Source organism: Periplaneta americana, chromosome 8, assembly GCF_040183065.1.
Source record: "Periplaneta americana isolate PAMFEO1 chromosome 8, P.americana_PAMFEO1_priV1, whole genome shotgun sequence".
NCBI lineage: Eukaryota > Metazoa > Arthropoda > Insecta > Blattodea > Blattidae > Periplaneta > Periplaneta americana.
Window position 1 is genome coordinate 96,269,059 of NC_091124.1, and position 20,201 is coordinate 96,289,259.

The 20,201-nt window shown below is 36.2% G+C and overlaps 1 protein-coding gene across 2 annotated transcripts in view; it reads left to right on the top strand.

Annotated features, from left to right (window-relative positions):
- Window positions 1–20,201, top strand: part of LOC138704911 (maltase A2-like) — a 73,591-nt gene that overhangs the window by 46,769 nt on the left and 6,621 nt on the right. For both annotated transcript variants that reach the window (XM_069833312.1, XM_069833313.1), the window contains exons 6-7: window positions 9,320–9,518; window positions 10,443–10,650. In XM_069833312.1, the coding sequence (XP_069689413.1) occupies window positions 9,320–9,518; window positions 10,443–10,650 (407 nt within the window). The remainder of the gene's footprint in view (window positions 1–9,319; window positions 9,519–10,442; window positions 10,651–20,201) is intronic.

The window sequence follows — 20,201 nt, forward strand, 5'->3', positions numbered from 1 at the left end:
CCGTAGTACCAGAAATGCGAATTCCTGTAGGAGAAGATATGGATTATAAACCCACAATGCAATTTTCATATACGGTACTGTATAATTTAAATGCTTATCTATGGGTTAAATAATAAATAATACCGTATTTTCTCGAATATCTCGCGCCCTCGAATAAGCCGCGCACCTCACTTTTGAAGGGAGGGAAATACAAAAATAAAACTTCCGACAAATGCATTCACGATAAATTGAAAACAATTAAACACAAATATATTCAGTTAACAATAAATGTTATCCTAGAACAGGGCTCATTTCATTCTATGCGCACGCATTGCATGCGTCTCAGTTGTTTTGTTTAATTGGTCGTTTACACGATATCCTGCAATATTAATAGCATGTGTCAGTAAATTAACTACCTTAATTTTGTGTGATACTACATGGTTTGTTATAATAAATACTTGTCATCACTATTAACTTCTTCATTCTGCGCTGTTTTCGTCATCACCATCATCGATGTCGACCTAGTATTCCTCTTCACTCTCACTTCTCCATACATAACCGTTATCTGTCCATATGATTGTAGATGCCACATTTTTTAAGCTCTTTTCAACAAGAAGGAGCGATATGCGTGCACATGCATCAGGAATCCATTGAAAATATGATGCACAAACTACACACTTATCACACTTGAACTTGATTCTGACACATGTACTGCTAATCCAAACGCCATTTAACAATGTTAACAATGAAATATCCGTGCGGGAAGATTAAGTCATGCGCTACCATCTTAGGAACTGCGCGGCAGGAAATCGGACAACGTTGCCAACTTCATTTCAAATTAGCCGAGAACCCGTATTTTTTACTTGTATATTTCGGGGGGAAAAAAAAGTGCGCGAAATATTAGAGAAATACGATACCTGACACACAAAAGGCTAAACTAAAACAGAAAACTTACGTGGATTGAAAATGCTGAGTTCCAGAAATGTTGAAAATGTATAACAGAAAGGAGACCTCCATTCTAACTTCGAAGATTACACCGCGAAAATTTAGGAAGTGGCAAAATATATTTTCTCAACATAAATAATAATGATAGTAGTCTCCAGCATTCAATTTCAGCATTAAGTATTGTTGTTTAGTCAACTGTCCGAAGACAGGTCTGAACCTCGGCAACACCAATAAAGCGTCACTTATGAGGCAACTAAGCCATGAGATAATGCGATAGGATGGCCAATATCTTTCCCCCTCCATTGCATACATCGTTGACTAGTAACATATTACACTAACCAGACTTCAGATTTATACAAGCAATTGTTCTTCCTCCGACACATATCGTCAAGTGAGATGTACTGCCTGATAATAGATGTAGGCCTACATAGCTAGAACCTCAACCAGGGGTAATATTAAGTATTAATAAAATTAGTATGCTCCATTTGCAGACGAAAATAGTCATTCAAAAGTCAACACGTTCTAATATTTTATTTATTAACGGTATGCTTGAATTATCATCGGGTGAAAATAATTAGGTTTTGTATATTTTTTAATTTCATTATTTCGATTTCGCTTTTATTCAAGAATTTGTAGAATGTTGATTTTCAGGAACAATATTTCTGCCAGTTTCATCATTTTTAATTGAACTTCCAAACCTGATATTAAATTAATATTTAGATTACATTTGTGTTAGGGGTAAAGTTTTATATTAGTCAAATTTTGACTTTCTGTATGCCTAAGTACAGTGTCGCGTCTTCATCTAGTTAAAATATTTATGCAGAAATCTTCATAATCTTATGAGTAAAGAGAACTGCAGAATTCAATTTATATTTTACTACTTCAAACATCAGAGACCAGCTGAGTCTTGCGGTTGTGTACCTACACTCAGGGTGCGAATTGACGAGGGGATGCCGGGGATCGTTCCCTCCACTCCCAGAATATTTTGTATTCCCTGCTAAAATGGTATTACTTTGTCCCTACTAGGGACAACATTTATCCCATTCAGGTACATAATTCAGTTTTCGTACTTTATAGCTTATGTTATTAATGCATTTCCTCCGACAAACTGAGATTATGATCTTTTGCGGGAGAGACTCAATACCCAGCAAAATCTGCTTAAACAACACAATTTTAGAAAGAGTAAATGTTTTTAAGTATCTTGGCTATAAACCATCTTTAGTACAGAAACAAACTAAAATTATACACTGGCAAGACTTGTTCTTGCCTACGGCACGTAAGCATGGACCCTGCGGAAGTAAGATGAGAGAAGGATGACAATTTATTAGTGAAATGCGCTTCATGCGACGAACTGCAGGCTTCACAAGATGGGATCGGAGTAGAAATTAAGATATACTGGAAAATCTGAAAGTGACACCAGTCTTGAGCTACATCCAAGATTACCACAAAAATTGGCAGGACCATCTTAATAGGACGACTGTAACACGATGCCTAAAGCCATCATGCAACATCACCCAAATGGAAAAAGTTTTAGGTCGTCCAAGGAAGAGGTGGCTTGAGAACACTAGTGTTTCGTTCAGACCAAAATAGTTCTTCAAGGACTAATACGTATAATGATGATGATGATGATGATGGTTATTATTATTAATGCAGTACATAACGACTTGAGTTTTTTTAATATAAGTTGAGCGTGACAATAAATACGAGTCGGCCAGCACTGATTATAAACAACATCGTTATTCACAATGAGATGGAAAACTTGATTAGAAGTCATAATTGAAATTTTAACTGTAAGGTGGCCACAGGCCTTGTTCTTATTGCACACTTTCATCGGATGGGTAAACCTGTATGGGTAAGAACGAAGAACGAATAATGTATACCGTTTTTTTTTTATTTCAATGCCTTTCCCCTTGGAGAAAATATTCAATTCGCAGCCTAACTACTGTTTATGCGAATCGGGAAATTTGGGCGAGAAATATCTGTCGAAACTTGATTAGAACCGTGTTTATTCAAGGAGTGTTTTCTCCACATTAATGTGGTCCACTGTCATATTCACAGTCACGTTTTCAATTCTATCATGGTAGGTGATAGTATGATAGATGAGAATTGATTAAAAATGTTAATTAGAATTGACCTCTGATTGAGGTTCTGGCTGATATGTGCATCTATTATCAGGCAGTACATCTCACTTGACAATATGTGTCAGAGGAAGAACAATAATTGTTTGTATGCATCTGAAGTCTGATTAGTGTAATATGTAGCTAACCGGCGCCTATGCAATTGAGGGGGAAAGGAATTCCCCGCCCTACCCCATTATCTCCTGGTCTAGTTGCCTCATAAATGGTGCCTTGTTGGTATCACTTGTGAGGCTCAGACCTGTCTTCAGACAGTTGACTAAACAACAACAATTAGAATTGTGAAGGAGTCGGGTTGTGACCTTTAAATTGGTGCTATCGCAGTATTCTCCTGGCGTGACTTGGAAAACTGCCTCAGCCGAATAGATTTCCAAACGTCCGACTTGATACCCAGTTATCGAAGTTATCCCGTATGGCTGATGTCCGAGTTGATTCCCAGTTCTTGAATGGAGCCTGCATACAGTTTATCCGAGTTGATTCCCACATTTTCCCTGCCATTTAATACAGACTTAGGACTGTCTACAAGGAATCAACTACTACACGCAATTTCCTAGTAAACAGGTATGGTATGTCGCATAATCAAAACGGCTAATTGCTCCGTTGTATCAGATTTGTGAATAAAATTAACTAAACGACTAAAAATAATTACTTAATGTTGGGGAGGAACTTCCAACACACAAACTTTCAATAATCAAAACGGCTAATTACTCCGCTACTGTAATTAATCATTTGCTGTTCAATATACTACTCTTTCTCTAATTTTTTTTTTCTTTTCTGGGTATTCTCATGACTTCGAAGCTTCACATAAGTGTTACATTGCATTTCTTTTAGAACCTCAATGACATGAAAAATGTTCGGATTAGGTTAATAGTATTTTGCATTCAACTTACTGTGAAACGCTTCACAACAAGTAGTAGTGAGTTCCATGCTTGAACTAAATGCTCCCCACATCACAGGTGGAAATTCGCAATTTTCTTCGATGAAGGTATCCAGTAAGTAGGCTAATTAAAAAAACTTACCCAGCTTTTCATTCATGGATTTACGAGCCATGAGATCGAAAGTGAAACAGTCTGCCACTTCAACCGGTGGAAGTACAGGTAAACCAAATATATATTTTAAAAGTCTCCCTATCTCAGATTCCTTATTTTTAAACTCATTTTATAGGCCCATACAGCATTTATTTTCCTCCTCGGACATTGCGCCAAATGGAACCAGCAGCCTTTTAGTATAGTTTCTGGCCAAACTGAGAGAACTGCTGAGTGAATGCTTTTCTCAAAATCAACTAAAACAACATCAGGATTTGTATGATTTTTAGTACTTGAAGAGCCATTTTGTATATTTCGACAGTTTTACCTGGCAGGAAGAAAAAAAACCAGAGGAACGTCAGAAGTTATCAACACAGACATTATGTAACCAGTACCCTCTCGCTGACTCTATACAAGCAAAGGGAATCAACTAGGACGTAAGGTAAACATAGATAGAAATCAAATCGGAAATCAACTCGGACGTCATTCATGAGGATTTGGGAATCAATCCGGACGCAGCCTGGAAAACAACGAAAAGCTCAAGACTGGAAAGTCGGTCCCTGGGACCGAACCTCGTACTTCCCGGATATACCATGTTCCGTACTGTTTTATAAGTACCTTAATTCTAAAACAAGATAACCCCCATGTTATACAGTACCTGGTCACATTGTTATAATTAACCACTTCTGAATTTCATTTAATTTCTTTTGAAGATTTTAATTTTAGGCAGGCCTATATTGTTGTCGGACATAATGTGTCTATATGCTTCATTGTTACTAATGTTAATACATTACGCTCCCGCCAATTGCATGCCAAATACATTGTTCTGTATTTGGAGAGAATCCCATTGACAACGTATGGGAACTCTTAAAAAGAGAGATGGCAAACAAATTCATTTCTACCAAAGTTCGACGTCTTCTTGAAAGGCTAATAAATGTTCGGAATCACGATGAGAGGATCCAGGAAGTAATATAGTCTTGTACTGCAAGCATGTAAAGATGAATTATTCAAGTCGTAACTGATGCCAGAGGAGGTCATGCGAAATACTGAAATTTCTGTAAAAATGCGAAGAGTGGTTATCGTATTAGCAAAATAAATAAATAAATAAATAAATAAATAAATAAATAAATAAATAAATAAATAAATAAATAAATAAATAAATAAAACAAATCCATAAATATCAATATTTCTTGAATTAACATTGTTATAATTTGTATGTAATTTTACTTAATACTGTTTAAAAATTAAATATGCCATGTGAATTCCTAATATACATTGCATAAAACACTATTAGATTTGAAATGAGGAAGCAATAAGTAAAGCAAAGTAAAAATGTGTGTGCTTATAATAATGTAAAGCTCGAATGGAATTAATTTGTATAATATCTGGGGTGCGGCGACTTGTGACGGGGGGTGGATTTGCTTGCTTTTTCCACTCTGGAATTAATCTCGTCCGAGCTTTGCCAGTCTTATTAGGTACACACAAGATGCCTTTCTTGAAAATAACGAAACCACGATTTTTGCAGGCTCCTATGATTTTCACGTAGCCTAACTGTTGCCTACTGTCTTGGCATGGAAAGTGTTGTTATGTACCCCTCCCAAAAAATCTCGATTTTCTTGGGCATAGTTATTGTGATACACCGTGCACTCTGATATGAAATCACTCACAACTGGTGTCACCTCTCGCCGTAATTCATCTGTCGGTGTGATTCCTGGCGCACATGACGTCATTCAAATTCGTTATCAGAGATCAGAAACAACCCTCTGTACTAGAAAAAGTAAATCATTACTATAAAACTTCAGACTGTAATATAACAGTAACAAATATAAATGATACTCGGGAGGAAATTAAACACAGAATAAACATGGGAAATGCATGTTATTATTCGGTTGAGAAGCTTTTATCATCCAGTCTGCTGTCAAAAAATCTGAAAGTTAGAATTTATAAAACAGTTATATTACCGGTTGTTCTTTATGGTTGTGAAACTTGGACTCTCACTTTGAGAGAGGAACATAGGTAAGGGTATTTGAGAATAAGGTGCTTAGGAAAATATTTGGGGCTAAGAGGGATGAAGTTACAGGAGAATGGAGAAAGTTACACAACACAGAACTGCACGCATTGTATTCTTCACCTGACATAATTAGGAACATTAAATCCAGACTTTTGAGATAGGCAGGGCATGTAGCACGTATGGGCGAATCCAGAAATGCATATAGAGTGTTAGTTGAGAGGCCGGACCTTTAGGGAGGCCGAGACGTAGATGGGAAGATAATATTAAAATGTATTTGAGGGAGGTGGGATATGATGATAGAGAATGGATTAATCTTGCTCAGGATAGGGACCAATGGCGGGCTTATGTGAGGGCGGCAGTGAACCTCCAGGTTCCTTAAAAGCCAGTAAGTAAGTAAGTTTTGGTTGATAAAATGATTACACAGCTGTGGAGTGACGGTTAGCATGTCTGACTGTGAAACGAGTGGGTCCGAGTTCATGGGACAAGTTACCTAGTTGGGTTTTTTTCGAGGTTTCCCTCCCTTGACTACTTGAAGCAGAATTGCTGGGAACTTTCGGCGTTGGACCTCGGACTCATTTCGCCTTCATTAACTTCAACTTCAAATATCGACTAGGATACCCAGCAGACATGGTATCTTGATTCGTCTACAGATTCTGGGATACCAAGGAGGCGCAGGGCTTTCACAGCGGACTACAGCAGACCAGGGAGACACCAGTCTGTGTAGCTCCTTCAGACAGATGGCACGATATCTACGGTGCTGCGATCTTCAGGTTAATATAGGGTGCAGAAGGACGTAGTATGCGAGGAATATCAACAAGGAGACTCAGTCAACTGAATGCTCTAGCTGAATCGACAAGATGGCACCAAGTAGTGAATCACTTACTCACAGAAATGCTAGCCTAAGGACTCCAACAATAAGGAGGTCGGTACAATAAGCCTCAGGCAGCGGTGCAGAAAGAGAACGGGAAACACTAATACATTTATGTCACAGACAGAGAGTTTCTCAAGAACAATTTATGAGAAGAAGGTGTTACATAATTAAACTACAGTCATAGAGTTAAGATATATTCCTACAATAGGCTTACTACTCCAAAGTGAGGTTCATGGTTAATTAAGTCGGAATTTAAACAGTTTCATTACCTTTTTCTAAGTCATCAGGTTCAAAAGCATCTCATTATCATACAGAGCCTTTCTGTCCGTTGTGTCCGGCGCACGGCAGTTCGCGGACCGGCCAGTCAAGCTGGGACTCCCGGCGAAACGGATAAAATATCCCCGCAACTAATTCTCGTTCTCACATTTAGGCCTACAATTACAATGATAATAGGCACGTACCTATGACAGATGTTGGAAATATTGTCCTCCTATGTCCACACATTTCTGCCATCTTTTCAGGAAATGTCCATTCACACGCATGAGTTTATCTTCCGAAATTGACTCAATTTCTCGCCTGATTTTTCTTTCAGTTCTTCCGGGTTTATTGCATACACTTTATTTTTCAAGTTACGTCATAGATAAAAATCGCAGTCGTAGCTGGTACAGTACGATTATTTAGTCCTGACAGTCGCCGGCGATGTGCGATGTGAGTCAGGCGAGTCCATTTAGTTACGCCAAAGGATGTTTGGGTTATTTACTCGCTTGCCTTCGGAGCGATCGGATGTCATACGTGCAGTAGAGCTGTATGTTTCCAGTACAGTTAAGCTGTACTGCATTCCTTTACTGACCGCTCGCCCTTATCTCTACTCCAGAACTCTCCCAACTCCTCCTATTACTTCCCCTCTTTCGCGTCGCTGAGCTGTCAGGACTAAATGGGCTATTCCATATGAAATCGATCAATAAAAAACCTCGAATTTTTTTATACTCTAATTTTTTCCCTACTTATACAAGGTGCTGAGGGGAGTGCATTTTCAAAAATGTACTATCGAAAGTCAAACGGTTTTCGTATTACTGAGCGACAAATTTAGCATATTTTATAAAAACAAGCCTCTTTCAGCTCTCAGAACTCTAGAACCATTTACTGCAGAACATTGAACGAGAGTTTATTTTGAAGCTGACATTTGGAAGGTTATGTTAAGAAGTAATCCTTATTTTTATTGTACACAGAGAGACAGATAATCTGATTTTACTTGCTTTTAGGCTTTTTGGCCATTTGTAAAAATGTAAAAAAATATTGAGAAAAACCTTGCATTATGAAGAGGGATTCGGTATTGTTTGCTTAGTGGTACGGCAATAAGTTTCGAGGGCATTAAATAGATTATTTTCACACGCCTAGACTGCACGCACTGGCCGAGAGCTGAAGCGAGCGTTGGGCGTCATTTTACTCCTGTGTTCATGAAAACCTGTGATAAAGCTAGCACAGCCATGTGCTGCTAGACGACACATCACGTGTTTGTCTCCTGGCCTTGCTTGTCTCGGCTAGCTCCCGTCTCACAGTCAGCTGGTTAGTTCACGCGCGTACTATTTATTTTCTTTATTTGATATTTTCAATACTTTCTTATCAACATACCATCAGTAAAAAATATGTGTTTATTTGTACTTTCAATGCGGAATCTAACTACTTATATACTTTTTTAAATATTTTTTCCTAGCCAAAGGCGTCTTAATGAGAAAAAATCTCAATTTCTCCATTTCCATAAAAAGTAAGAAAGTCTGTTTATATGTCAATATAAACTTTAATTTCTCAGCATCAAAATAAACCATGATTTTGATTATTGGGTGAAAGGGTTTCGGAGCTACAACAGTTTAAAGTTGCTACTTTTATGAAAATACGATAAATTTAAATATTTTTAATTTAAACACTATGAAGTTCTGATGCCTCAAACTTTGCACAAACCATTGTATCACAGTTCTCTACGTACAAAAAAAAAGTTTCATTGTATTTAGAAATTGTAAGGACAATTTTCTCTATATTTCGGTCGATTTGAGATGGAATAGCTCAAATAATCGGCCTGTACTTCCAACGGTAGGCGCATAAAGCCTTGCGCACATATTGTGACCTTCGTAGACAGTAGCCTAGTCTTACTGAAGCCATTGTGGAGTTGAGGGGATATTATATCCGTTTAGCTATGAACCCCAGCTTGACTGTCTGGTCCGCAAGCCGCCGGATACAACAAACAGGAAAGACACTCTATGACAATTTCCAATCTTCAGCCAACATTCGCAACACATCTTCAGAACATAATTAAGGTCGAGATAAAATAAAATTTCTTCATATTTTCTTTGCACAGGGTTATCATGACAGAGGTGTACGCTTCCATTGAAGAAACAATGGCCTACTACGGCAATGATACCAATCCCGGTGCTTATTTCACCTTCAATTTCAACCTCGTGAACTCAGCGGGAAGCTGGTCTACTGCAAATGATTTTAACAATGTCATTCATTCATGGGTGGATAACATTCCTGAAGGCAAGCAGTCCAACTGGGTGGTAAGTGTGAGCCTGCATAATAAGTACAATCTCTACCTGCATGTTCCTACTAGGATCATAATCATAATCAACTTTTAGAAGTTTGCCATATAGATAATGTAAACAACGCAAAATTTCTTGCTTTAAAACTCTGAAACAAAATGTGAAGTCTATACGTATTTTTTTTTAAGATGGGACATGACAGTTAAGCGGCCGAGCTTGGAACTACAGTGCTATGTTGCCAATATGGACTACCATGCTGCCAGCTGATGGAAGCTAGCAATTGACGTTAAGAAGGCTGACGTTAAAACATTCATTGACAATTGACGCGAAGATAAGAAAACAATATAAAAATCGACAGAGAATCAAACTCGAAACATACCAATGCTAACATTGTGTGCACAATAAATGTCGCCAAGAGAGCTGTTAAGCACTCGCCACGTGGAAACGGTAAGTTTGGCAACTCAACCGTTGTTACCATAGCAACAGGCTTACCACGCTATGTGACATTCAGTTGTTTTTTCCGATCGCAACACTCCTGTCATGTCCCATCTTTCAAAAAAACAAGTATAGTTCATAGTGTTTGTTTAGGAAAGGTGTAGACTAGCACGGTTCCAGCAGCGGTGATACTATTATAACACTCTTTGGTTCTAGCATGCAAGCTAACACGAAAAAAGCAAGAAACCTATTTTTGAAATCCAGATGATAGCAGCGCTCTCAGCATACAATCCATCACACAAATACGCACCGTGAGAACCTTGCTTTGGACGTTTCGGTTAAACCGGTTTTCGGTTGACAGAGGTTAGGTTACTGGAGGTTTTACTATAGCCTATGAATACTAAGAGGAACATTATTCAAAATACTGCTTTCAGTTACTAGGAGTGTTTAGTTTACGTCAGTATATAAATTTGATAATGTTGTAACATGTCACTTAAAAATGATCAGGCTGGTAACCACGACAACTCTCGTGTTGCCAATCGGTATGGAACGAATATGGTAGATGCAGTGAACATGTTGGTGACACTGCTGCCAGGCACAGCAGTGACGTACTACGGAGAGGAATTGGGTATGGAAGACCTGGCCATGGATTCTCCCTCAGATAACAGAGATCCAGAAAGGACTCCTTTTCAGTGGGACAACACTACAAGTGCCGGTAAGTTATCAGAATTAGAATTATTCATGAATCTGTTTTCAAAGTTCTCTGATTTATAGTTTAACGACAGTCTAGTATATAGTCACGAAGCTTGAGTTGATGAGGGTACTAGAACAATAGACTGAGCCGGTACTGTTTCACATTGTATGTGATGAGGCGATAATAGCGATCCTAGCGGTTAGCAACTATCTATGGATGCATAATCGCTACGTATTGAGCTTCGTGACTGTATATACTAGACTGTAGTTTAACTGTTCTTATAGCCTAATTATGTTACTAAAGATGTGCTACGTTTCCAAAATTTTATAGATCTAATTTTAGGATAAAGTCTAGAATTTTGATAATTACTTGTGTGTTACTATACACGTAATTTACGTTTGTAAAAAAAAATTACACGGTTTTATACGTGGCGTAATAAATTATTTTCATGGAAGTAAATTAATAAGTTACATAGGCCTACTCTTGTATTGCCTCTGTTTGAAGTTCTGGTTGACATATAGGCCTACATCTATTATCAGGCAGTACATCTCACTTGACGATAAGTATGTGTCACAGGAAGAACAATAATTGTTTGTATGCATCTCAAGTCTGATTAATGTAATATATAGCTAATCGGCGATGTATACAATGGAACTGGCTACTCTATTCCATTATCTCCTGGCCTAGTTGCCTCATAAGTGGTGCCTTGTTGGTACTACTTATGAGGTTCAAACCTGTCTTCGGATAGTTGACTAAACAACAACAACAATGCTCTTGTATGTTTGAAGATGCCATGCTACTTATGAGTCACAAAATATAGCTACATTTTGCGCAGTTTTTACGTATGTTGAAGATTTGTGAGAATAAAACCGAATTTGTCATACTTGTTATGCAACGTACGACATGTCTTCAACTTCTATTTTTAATATAGAATTTTACTAACTTCTTAATCGCTGATTATAAACTCGTACAGAATGCTTCGAAGCTATGCTGTGAACTAAAGTTGATTATGTAATTTCATTGTTTTAAAATTCTAGAAATGCGTTAAATAAAAGTCAAAGGTGCCGCCTTTGGGAAACTGTCCACAGAAAATTCTCAAAAGGACAACACATTTTGTGTTTTCTCTTATAAATAATTAGGCCTGAGAAATATATGCCGTTATACTACCAGTGCGCTTCGTGCGCCTCTAACTTTGAGTACGTCTCAGAGTTGAGGCGCGTTAATGCAGGTATTTCGTTCGTTTGAAATCATGCTTTATCACGGTAAGTTAGTCCTCAGCATTTGGGTGCTTGAAAGACATTCTTTTGACTTCTGCTAAAGAAAAATTTAGAGACATTATTTTCTTTGTTAAAGAAAAATTGCACTATTTTAAAGATACTTTATTTTCTATCTGTAGAAAATACATCTAATATAACATTGAGCCTTATTATTTCACTGTGTTAATATGATGGTATATTACGTTTTTGTTTTACATAATTTTTCATTTCATATATTGTTGCAGTAATTAACAAACCACATTTTCAAATTTTCAAAGGATAATGACTGCCTGTTGCTAGAAAACACAGCCTTATATCTAGAGAAACTTCGTTCCACTTCTGCAGAAACAATGGGGAAATATTTGAAATATTTTACACAAGCATTATTTATCTCAAAATCTGTATCATTATTACAAATTTCCTCATTTGAAATTAAGTCACAAATTTCGTCCTCGGCATCTTGCTATTATTCTTCTTTACAGGACGTTGAATGTTGCCTGTTAACGAATAGCAGTATTCGGTCGTAATGTAACCGATCAACTGAAGTTCACTGCTGAACGAAACACACTGAAATCCCCCACCCCAACGCAATTACGTACTGGTACCTGAAGTTAGAGGCGCATGAAGCGCAATGTAACGGCGTACAATTCTTAGCCCTACTTATAATATTGACCTCTGTGAACATGAAGATTTATTCGGCCAGTTGATAAAGAAAAAAATTAAGTCGGCATTACACAAAGGACACTATCAATTACCACAATAATATAAGGAGTTCGAGAAAAAAATATGAAGATAACAGATGCCAGTAGGAAACCACAAGAAACACAATGACAAGATGCATATGATGGAAACAGCCTTTGATGACTAATAAACTCTGGGATCTATATCGCGCTGAGAGAAGTTAAGCAAACTCGCGGAAACACTGTTTCAAAGGATAGGATAAATTAAGACTTTATGAAGAACTCGAATGAATTACCGCAAATAATGCATGCTAGTAGCCTGGGAACTCGAGTACATAACAATTGAATACTTTTTTAATGTACAGTACCGGTAGCAGAAAAGAGTAATGGGCCGAGTCTTGATGGCAGTCCTTCTGTATAGGCCTATAGGCAACAAGTTTCGCAAGTTTGCCCACAAGTAGCATATAGTGGCGGCTAGTGGTTGAAAATTTAGTGGTTTACTTTCATAAAATCAGTAATTATATTGTAGATTCTGTCCGGCCAGAATTATAACGTTATTACATGAATAGACCCATGTCAGGAGCACAACACAACACAACACAACACAGAACGTTCGGGAGTAAAAATATAATTTTATAATAATGATACCTATGCTAAATCAAACCAATTTTAAAACGAGAAAACATTTAAAAGAATGCAACAGTACAATATTGCAATCTACTTTTTAAAACGCACAATAACTGCGCCCGAGCACGAGCTTCTGCTCTTTCGGGCTGCAATGCCTAATGTAGCTCAAGTGTATAGTATTAAGTAAATATTATTATTATTATTATTATTATTATTATTACCAATAAAAAAACTGACGTAGGCCTACTATTTGTAGAGGAAATCTGCGCATCTCTCCTTGCACCTTGAGAACAGCATGCCAATCGAAACGATTTCCTTTTTTTCACACCCGCTAAAACTTTTTATATGCGTGGATTAAAATTTCTATTAAATGGCCTAGTTTTCGTTTTATTAAATTGTGAAGTTTTTGCCAAGTCGTTTATTCTCATATATTTCTTCCAAAGTACGCAATGAGAATGGGCTGTTCTAATAAATACTGTACAGTATTCTTATTTGTTGTTGTTGAGTCAACTGTCCGAAGACAACAAGTGATACCAACATGACACCACTCATGAGGCAACTAAGCCAGGAGTTAATGGTTTGTTAACTAAAATTCGAAAGCCATCTTCAAACATTTATCTCGCACAAGACAATAGTTAGCACTAATTAAATATTAGCATTATTAGATGTAAGTGAATACCTAATCAAACGAACCTTATACCACAGAAGTTTAAAATCATAAAGAATCGGAAACAGAAAGAAAATAGACTACTTTAAATGAAGGGATCAGAGCCAAAGGCGACTAACCCACAATTACAAAATTAGTAAATAAGAGTTAAAATTAAGAGGATCCTGACAAAAATGATTGGTTTCACAATTTATTTTAATTGGTCTACATTGAATAAATACAAAAAATATTATTAATCTATAACAACAATGCATAATTTAAAAAAAAAAAAAAAAAAAAAGCTTAATAATGTACAATACAAAATTGTGGGTTGGTCGCCTTTGGCTCTGAGCCCTTCAAATAAGACGGCAGATGCTCACGTCACACTACAAAGATAAAACCTATTTCTCTCACAAAACAAGAGCGAGGGTGTTATTTGTTCCTCTCCCTGTCCCTCACAGTCATCCCTCAGCCCCTAATCTGACTATTCTTTACAGTACATGTCGAGAACTTAGAATTTCGTTTACCAACTCATGAGCTGTGCTAGAAAATCCCCACTCATCCTGTCGCTCCGGGAAGAGTCCTAAGATCAACTCTGTCTCCGTAAGTAGTACGTTCGTTTCCCCCCGAGTCAACGATGAGGTCCCTGCAAACAGTTCGCGCGATTCTCTGAATCAAACTAAATATGTTCCTATATCTAGTAGACAGAAATAAATTACCGGTACTTCAATATATATTTTAAGCAGTTTAAGGCTTAAAAAATTTGTGGTTGTAACACAAACTTGCTACAAACTTAAGGAGCAGCCCCTAGCCTATATACAAGTGCTCTTGTTTACTGTACATGCGCAATGCGTTATATCTGGAACTTAGGACAATTAAGAGGCCCATTTATTTTTTCTGGAACTGTATGTATTGCAGGAAGTTTTGAATTGGTAACATTTATTTTTTTTTACATTTATGACATAAATACGAGAAAATGACGTATTTTCAAGCGTATTTTACGCGTCGTGTAGAAATTAATTTTTTACGCGTAACTTCCCAACCCTGGCATAAGATCTTGCTTCTGTCTGCTCGCTGCTCCGTTGTCATCAATCGATATTGAGTACCAGGGGCGTACACAAGGAGAGATAGTTACCAGGTTTGAACCCTCCCCCCTTGAACTTAAAAATAACATATTCAGATTTGAGTATTTTTTATCCATAATTGTTTTCCCTTTTCCAATTTTTCATTGTCAAAGTAACAAAATCTACATGGACATAAGGCATAGTCCTCCTACCCCTCCCTCAATATATTTATAATTCCAGTTTCATTCTTCATTCTTGGTGAGTTTTACATTCCATTATTGTGTTTATTTAATTTTATTTTAATATATTTAATTGTTTCCATTGATTTCCTTGTTATGCAAAGTGTCTTACCTAACATATACGGATAACTGTTGACTATATATTGTTTAGTCAACTGTCCGAAGACAGGTCTGAACCTCACAAGTGATACCAAGAAAGCACCACTTATGAGGCAACTAGGCCATGAGATAATGGGGTAGGGTTGCCAATTCCTTTTCGCCCTCTATGGCATACATCGCCGACTAGCTACATATTACACTAGTCAGACTTCAGATGCATACAAACAATTATTCTTCCTCTGATACATGTCGTCAAGTGAGATGTACTGTCTGATAATTAGGCCCCGGATTTTTATGTAATATGAAACTACGAAATATACATAAAAATGTAGTAAATATTGAAGAAATATGTAATTAAATATGTAGTATTACTAAAATATGTGATTTAAAATCACTATTTATTAATGCATTGAATTCACAAAAATGTCGTCACAATTTAACTGGTCAATTGAAGTGGGAAGATGCAGCCTGGAAAGTCGATTTGCCATTTCCACCCATTGTATAGTTTGCAGATAGGCTACAACTTGTCTCTGCAATAATTTATTATTTTTCTTGTGCCTTGAGATTTCCTAGAAAAAATATTTGTTCTGTAACACACACAATGGTATTTTGACTTACCTGACACACGACCCAAACCCTCGCTAATAGCCTACTTTCAATTCGAAACAAAGTTAAATGACCAGCGCACCTGACCACCCCAGATTCTGAGAAAGCATTAGTGCAAATGTAGAGAGTTGAGGAACTCCGAACTACCATGTTTTTAAGACAGAGTTGGAATCCCTAGTTTTGTTTGTTTTTTTTATTTATGAAGAAGAAGAAGAAGAAGAAGAAGAAGAAGAAGAAGAAGAAGAAGAAGGTATCAGATGATTAGATGACATTAAGATATATGGATCATATGCTAAGACTAATAGGAAGGCAGAAAATAGGAAAGATTGGAGAATGCTGGGTTTGCAGTGAAAGACCTGCAGAACACGTATGTATGTATGTATGTATGTATGTACGTATGTACGAGGGAGAGTAAAAAATTAATTAATAATTAAATTATTAATTGAATATTTACAATAAGATTACAAACACTTCATCACTTTTCAACATGGTATAACAGGAACACTTGCATTGAACGTAGTGGGAACTATGTTGATAAGTGATGAAGTGTTTGTAGTCTTATTGTACACTTGGTCAAAATGAAAGTGGCCGGCGTCTGAGAGATCAAGTTCGAATCGGGTATTTCCGTGAGCACTTGGGACAGCCAGGCTTTGTTCATAAGACTGCGTATATTCTTCTAGTAGTTATAATGGGGAACACAACTATTAATCACTAAAATCTTCCGAGAAAATAATTCATATATAAGATTTAAAACAGACAGATCGTTCAGAGTGTTTAAACAGTGAATATTGTAACACAGATACTATATACAGTATAACCAGTGGCGTATACTGGTTAAAGGGTTTGGGCTACCGCTGACCCTATTATTACACAAAATGTATCTAACAATTACTTTAATTTTAATTACTATGGTAAAACTAATAATACAAAATTATTACATTATGTTATATTATAAACTTTTTCTTTTGTAATTTCCTTGGGCTACCGCCGGTAGCCCCGGTAGCCCGCAAAATACGCCCCTGAGTATAACAGGTTCCCAAATGGAGTATGATCATTGCTAGTTACAATCCGTTTTTACTGCAGTAAAACTTTTAGTGCAGTGGTAGAGAGTTAGCTAAGTATTTGTGAGGTTACAAATTCAGATCTCCGTGGTGCTACTAAGCTTTTTTATGCTCGACCATGCCGAAATGTAGTAATTATATACCTGGTAGTAGCCCTTTAATGCACCTCATTAAAGTACTTACACCTATTCATTATAATTCAGTTGTTCAGCCAATGAGAAATCACCATTGTACTGATTGTACCATTATAAAACCACAAGTATCGATTATTCTCGGATATGCAATCGAAAGACAATTAGCGAAAAGTCACAGAGGCTGGAAATCCAATATTGTCGCAGAAGGTTATGTTATGTTACTATAATAATTAGCGTTAATTGTAAATAATATTCAAATAAATTCAATTTGTCATCTCGTTTCTCAATTCTAAATCAATTTCCAGGTTATATCAAGCCTAATGTTCATGTTATTCTCTAGATTATATCAAGGTCAATGACATTCGTGTTTCGGAAAAAATCAATACTTTCGCGTCTGCGCACATCTCACAATTCAGGTCAGTTCCGCTCCTCACTTACATAACCATAACATGAATACTTATGAATAATTTCAAGTTAGAAATATGGTCGAGCATAAAAAGTCGTATGAAACTTGCCTATAATGGTAATTAAGACGCTCGTATGAAAATTATGAAACTCGCTTGCACTCGTTTCATAAATAAATATACTCGCATCTTAATTACTACCATTATAGGCTCGTTACATAATGTACTTTTTTTTTTTTGCCTTTTAAATGCAGCAGTGAAAATATAACAGGTTTTCGTCTTTTTTTTTTATCCTTAGAATACTTTTCGTTTTATTTACTTTTTCTGTTAATAGAAACTTTTAACACTAGATGGAAGTAACACTAAAGACGACAATTAGAGGCTTACATATTAAAATGCTGTGTTCATTATTTTATTAATCCCTGCTGCTTTGCACTCTATTGCCTAAGGAACATTCAGTAAATATGTTGATAGTTAAATAATTGGCAATAATTAATTTGCAAGTTGTGCTACAGGGAATATGATTATTATACTAATCTAAATCTGTGATCAGGGCCTAAACATACTGGTAGTAATTGTAAACAAGAAGAAAAACCATAATTCTGATGACAAAATATATCCTGATTTCCTAGAATTATAACGACAAATTTTCACCAATTTTGTAATAATGTGTAAGAACATGAAGTAACATAAACAAAATTATTTGACTATATTACACTAAAACGAGTTGTAATAAATAAAAGAAAGGACAAAACAAAAAATTCACTACGGAGCGCGGAGATTCGAACTCGAACTGTCTGCATAGAAGTTAAGTAGCTTAACCACTGCTCCACGCCAAGCATGCTGTGGAGGTATTAAAATGCTGTGTTAATTATTTTATTAATCCCTGCAGCTCTACACTTTACTGACTAAGGAACACTCAGTAAATATGTTGACCGTTAAATAAATGGCAATAATTAATTTGCAAGTTGTGCTACAGGGAATATGATTATTATACTAATCTAAATCCGTGATCATTAGGGCCTAAATGTAGTAATTGTAAACAAGAAGAAAAATCATAATTCTGATGACAAAATATATCCTGATTTCCTAGATATATAACGACAAATTTTCACCATTTTATAATAATGTGTAAGTAATATGAAGTAACATAAGCAAAATTATTTGACTATATTACACTAAAACGAGTTGTAAAAAATAAAAGAAAGGAAAAAACAAAAAGTTCTCTACGGAGATTCGAAGCATGCTGTGGAGGTAACCCAAATCAGCGCCTTGTGTTATGCAGTTAACTAAAGTGGTGCACAGAGGTTTACGGTAGTGAGCTGCACGCTCTCCCGCAGGGACTGCACTTAGAAAATTTTCACTGCTCAAGAGATCAGCCACTTTCATTTTGACCAAGTGTACATATTCAATTAATAAAACAATTATTAAGGTTACTTTTTGACTCGCCCTCATATGTATGTACGTACATATGTACTGTATGTATGTATGTATGTATGTATGTATATGATTAGGTAGTATGTAAATTTAATAATGACACAAGCATTTTTTATTGTACAAGATTAAATGTAAATTAAAATTTGTTAAAAAATGGATGGCTGTGAAGAAATTATGTTTCAAAGATTTTATGAAGATATTCATGAATATAATATTATATTTTATTAGAACAGTGTAATATTAATAAGTATATCGTAACATAATAATAATAATAATAATAATAATAATAATAATACACAAAATTTAAAATAGCAATAATGCAAATTGTAAACAATTTTAACACTCTCTTGACAAAATTCTGCATATGCTACTTGTGAGTACTAAGAATGTGGCTCTACAGTCGATAATGCCATTTTTATATTGGTGACTGCATCTGCATCGCCACACCTATCACTGAACAGCCTTAAATTAAACAAAAAGAAAGCTTCGTGTTTATCCGCAGAATGCCACAAACAGCATATACGGTATTTATCGATAAACGTGTAAACAAAGTAATTTCTTTATGAGTAGCCTATATTGTACAGTGTCATTTTTAAGCTGCACAATAGGCTCGCAACAGTAATCTGGCTGGTAACATAAATTTGAAGGTAGGCTAACAGTAAAGTAAAATGTGTTAATGGGATGCATTCTCTAGGTTAACCCGTGGTATTTTTGTCACGTATCTGGTGAAGTGAGGTTTGAGGAGCTTCAGGTAATTATTTTTTTCCCAGAGGACAGATAATTATTAAAACATAACAAATTAACTTTGTAGTACTCTTAAGGTTTATTAAACAGATAGTGAAGTGATATGAAAAAAAATATATAAGTAAATAAGTCCTAATTGTATTTTGATTATGTACTACATAGAAAAGTTTAAAATGTCACTTTATATACAAAATAACTAATGATACAAAAAAATAACTGTCATTTATAAAAATTATTGAAACAAATCATTGCACATAATATAAATTCGCACAACATCTGTACGCTGGCAGTTTTTTTCTAATTTTTCAAGAAGATATCGCCTGATCAAAAAGTTACATACCTGGTGAGGTGGGGTTTGGTGAGCCTCTAACCGTGCAAGATCCGAAATAACTCGAAGAAAATGTGTTGTACAATGCGACTGCTCACTAGGCCTGTTATTAACAGATTGTATGAAAGTAACTTGAGTGATGGTCACCCACACTACATGCCATACCGAGTAATGGCGGTTCGTAATTTTCATGGGGTTCGACAGACCACACCTCATCAGTTACGGGTTAAGGAAACAAGAGAACCTT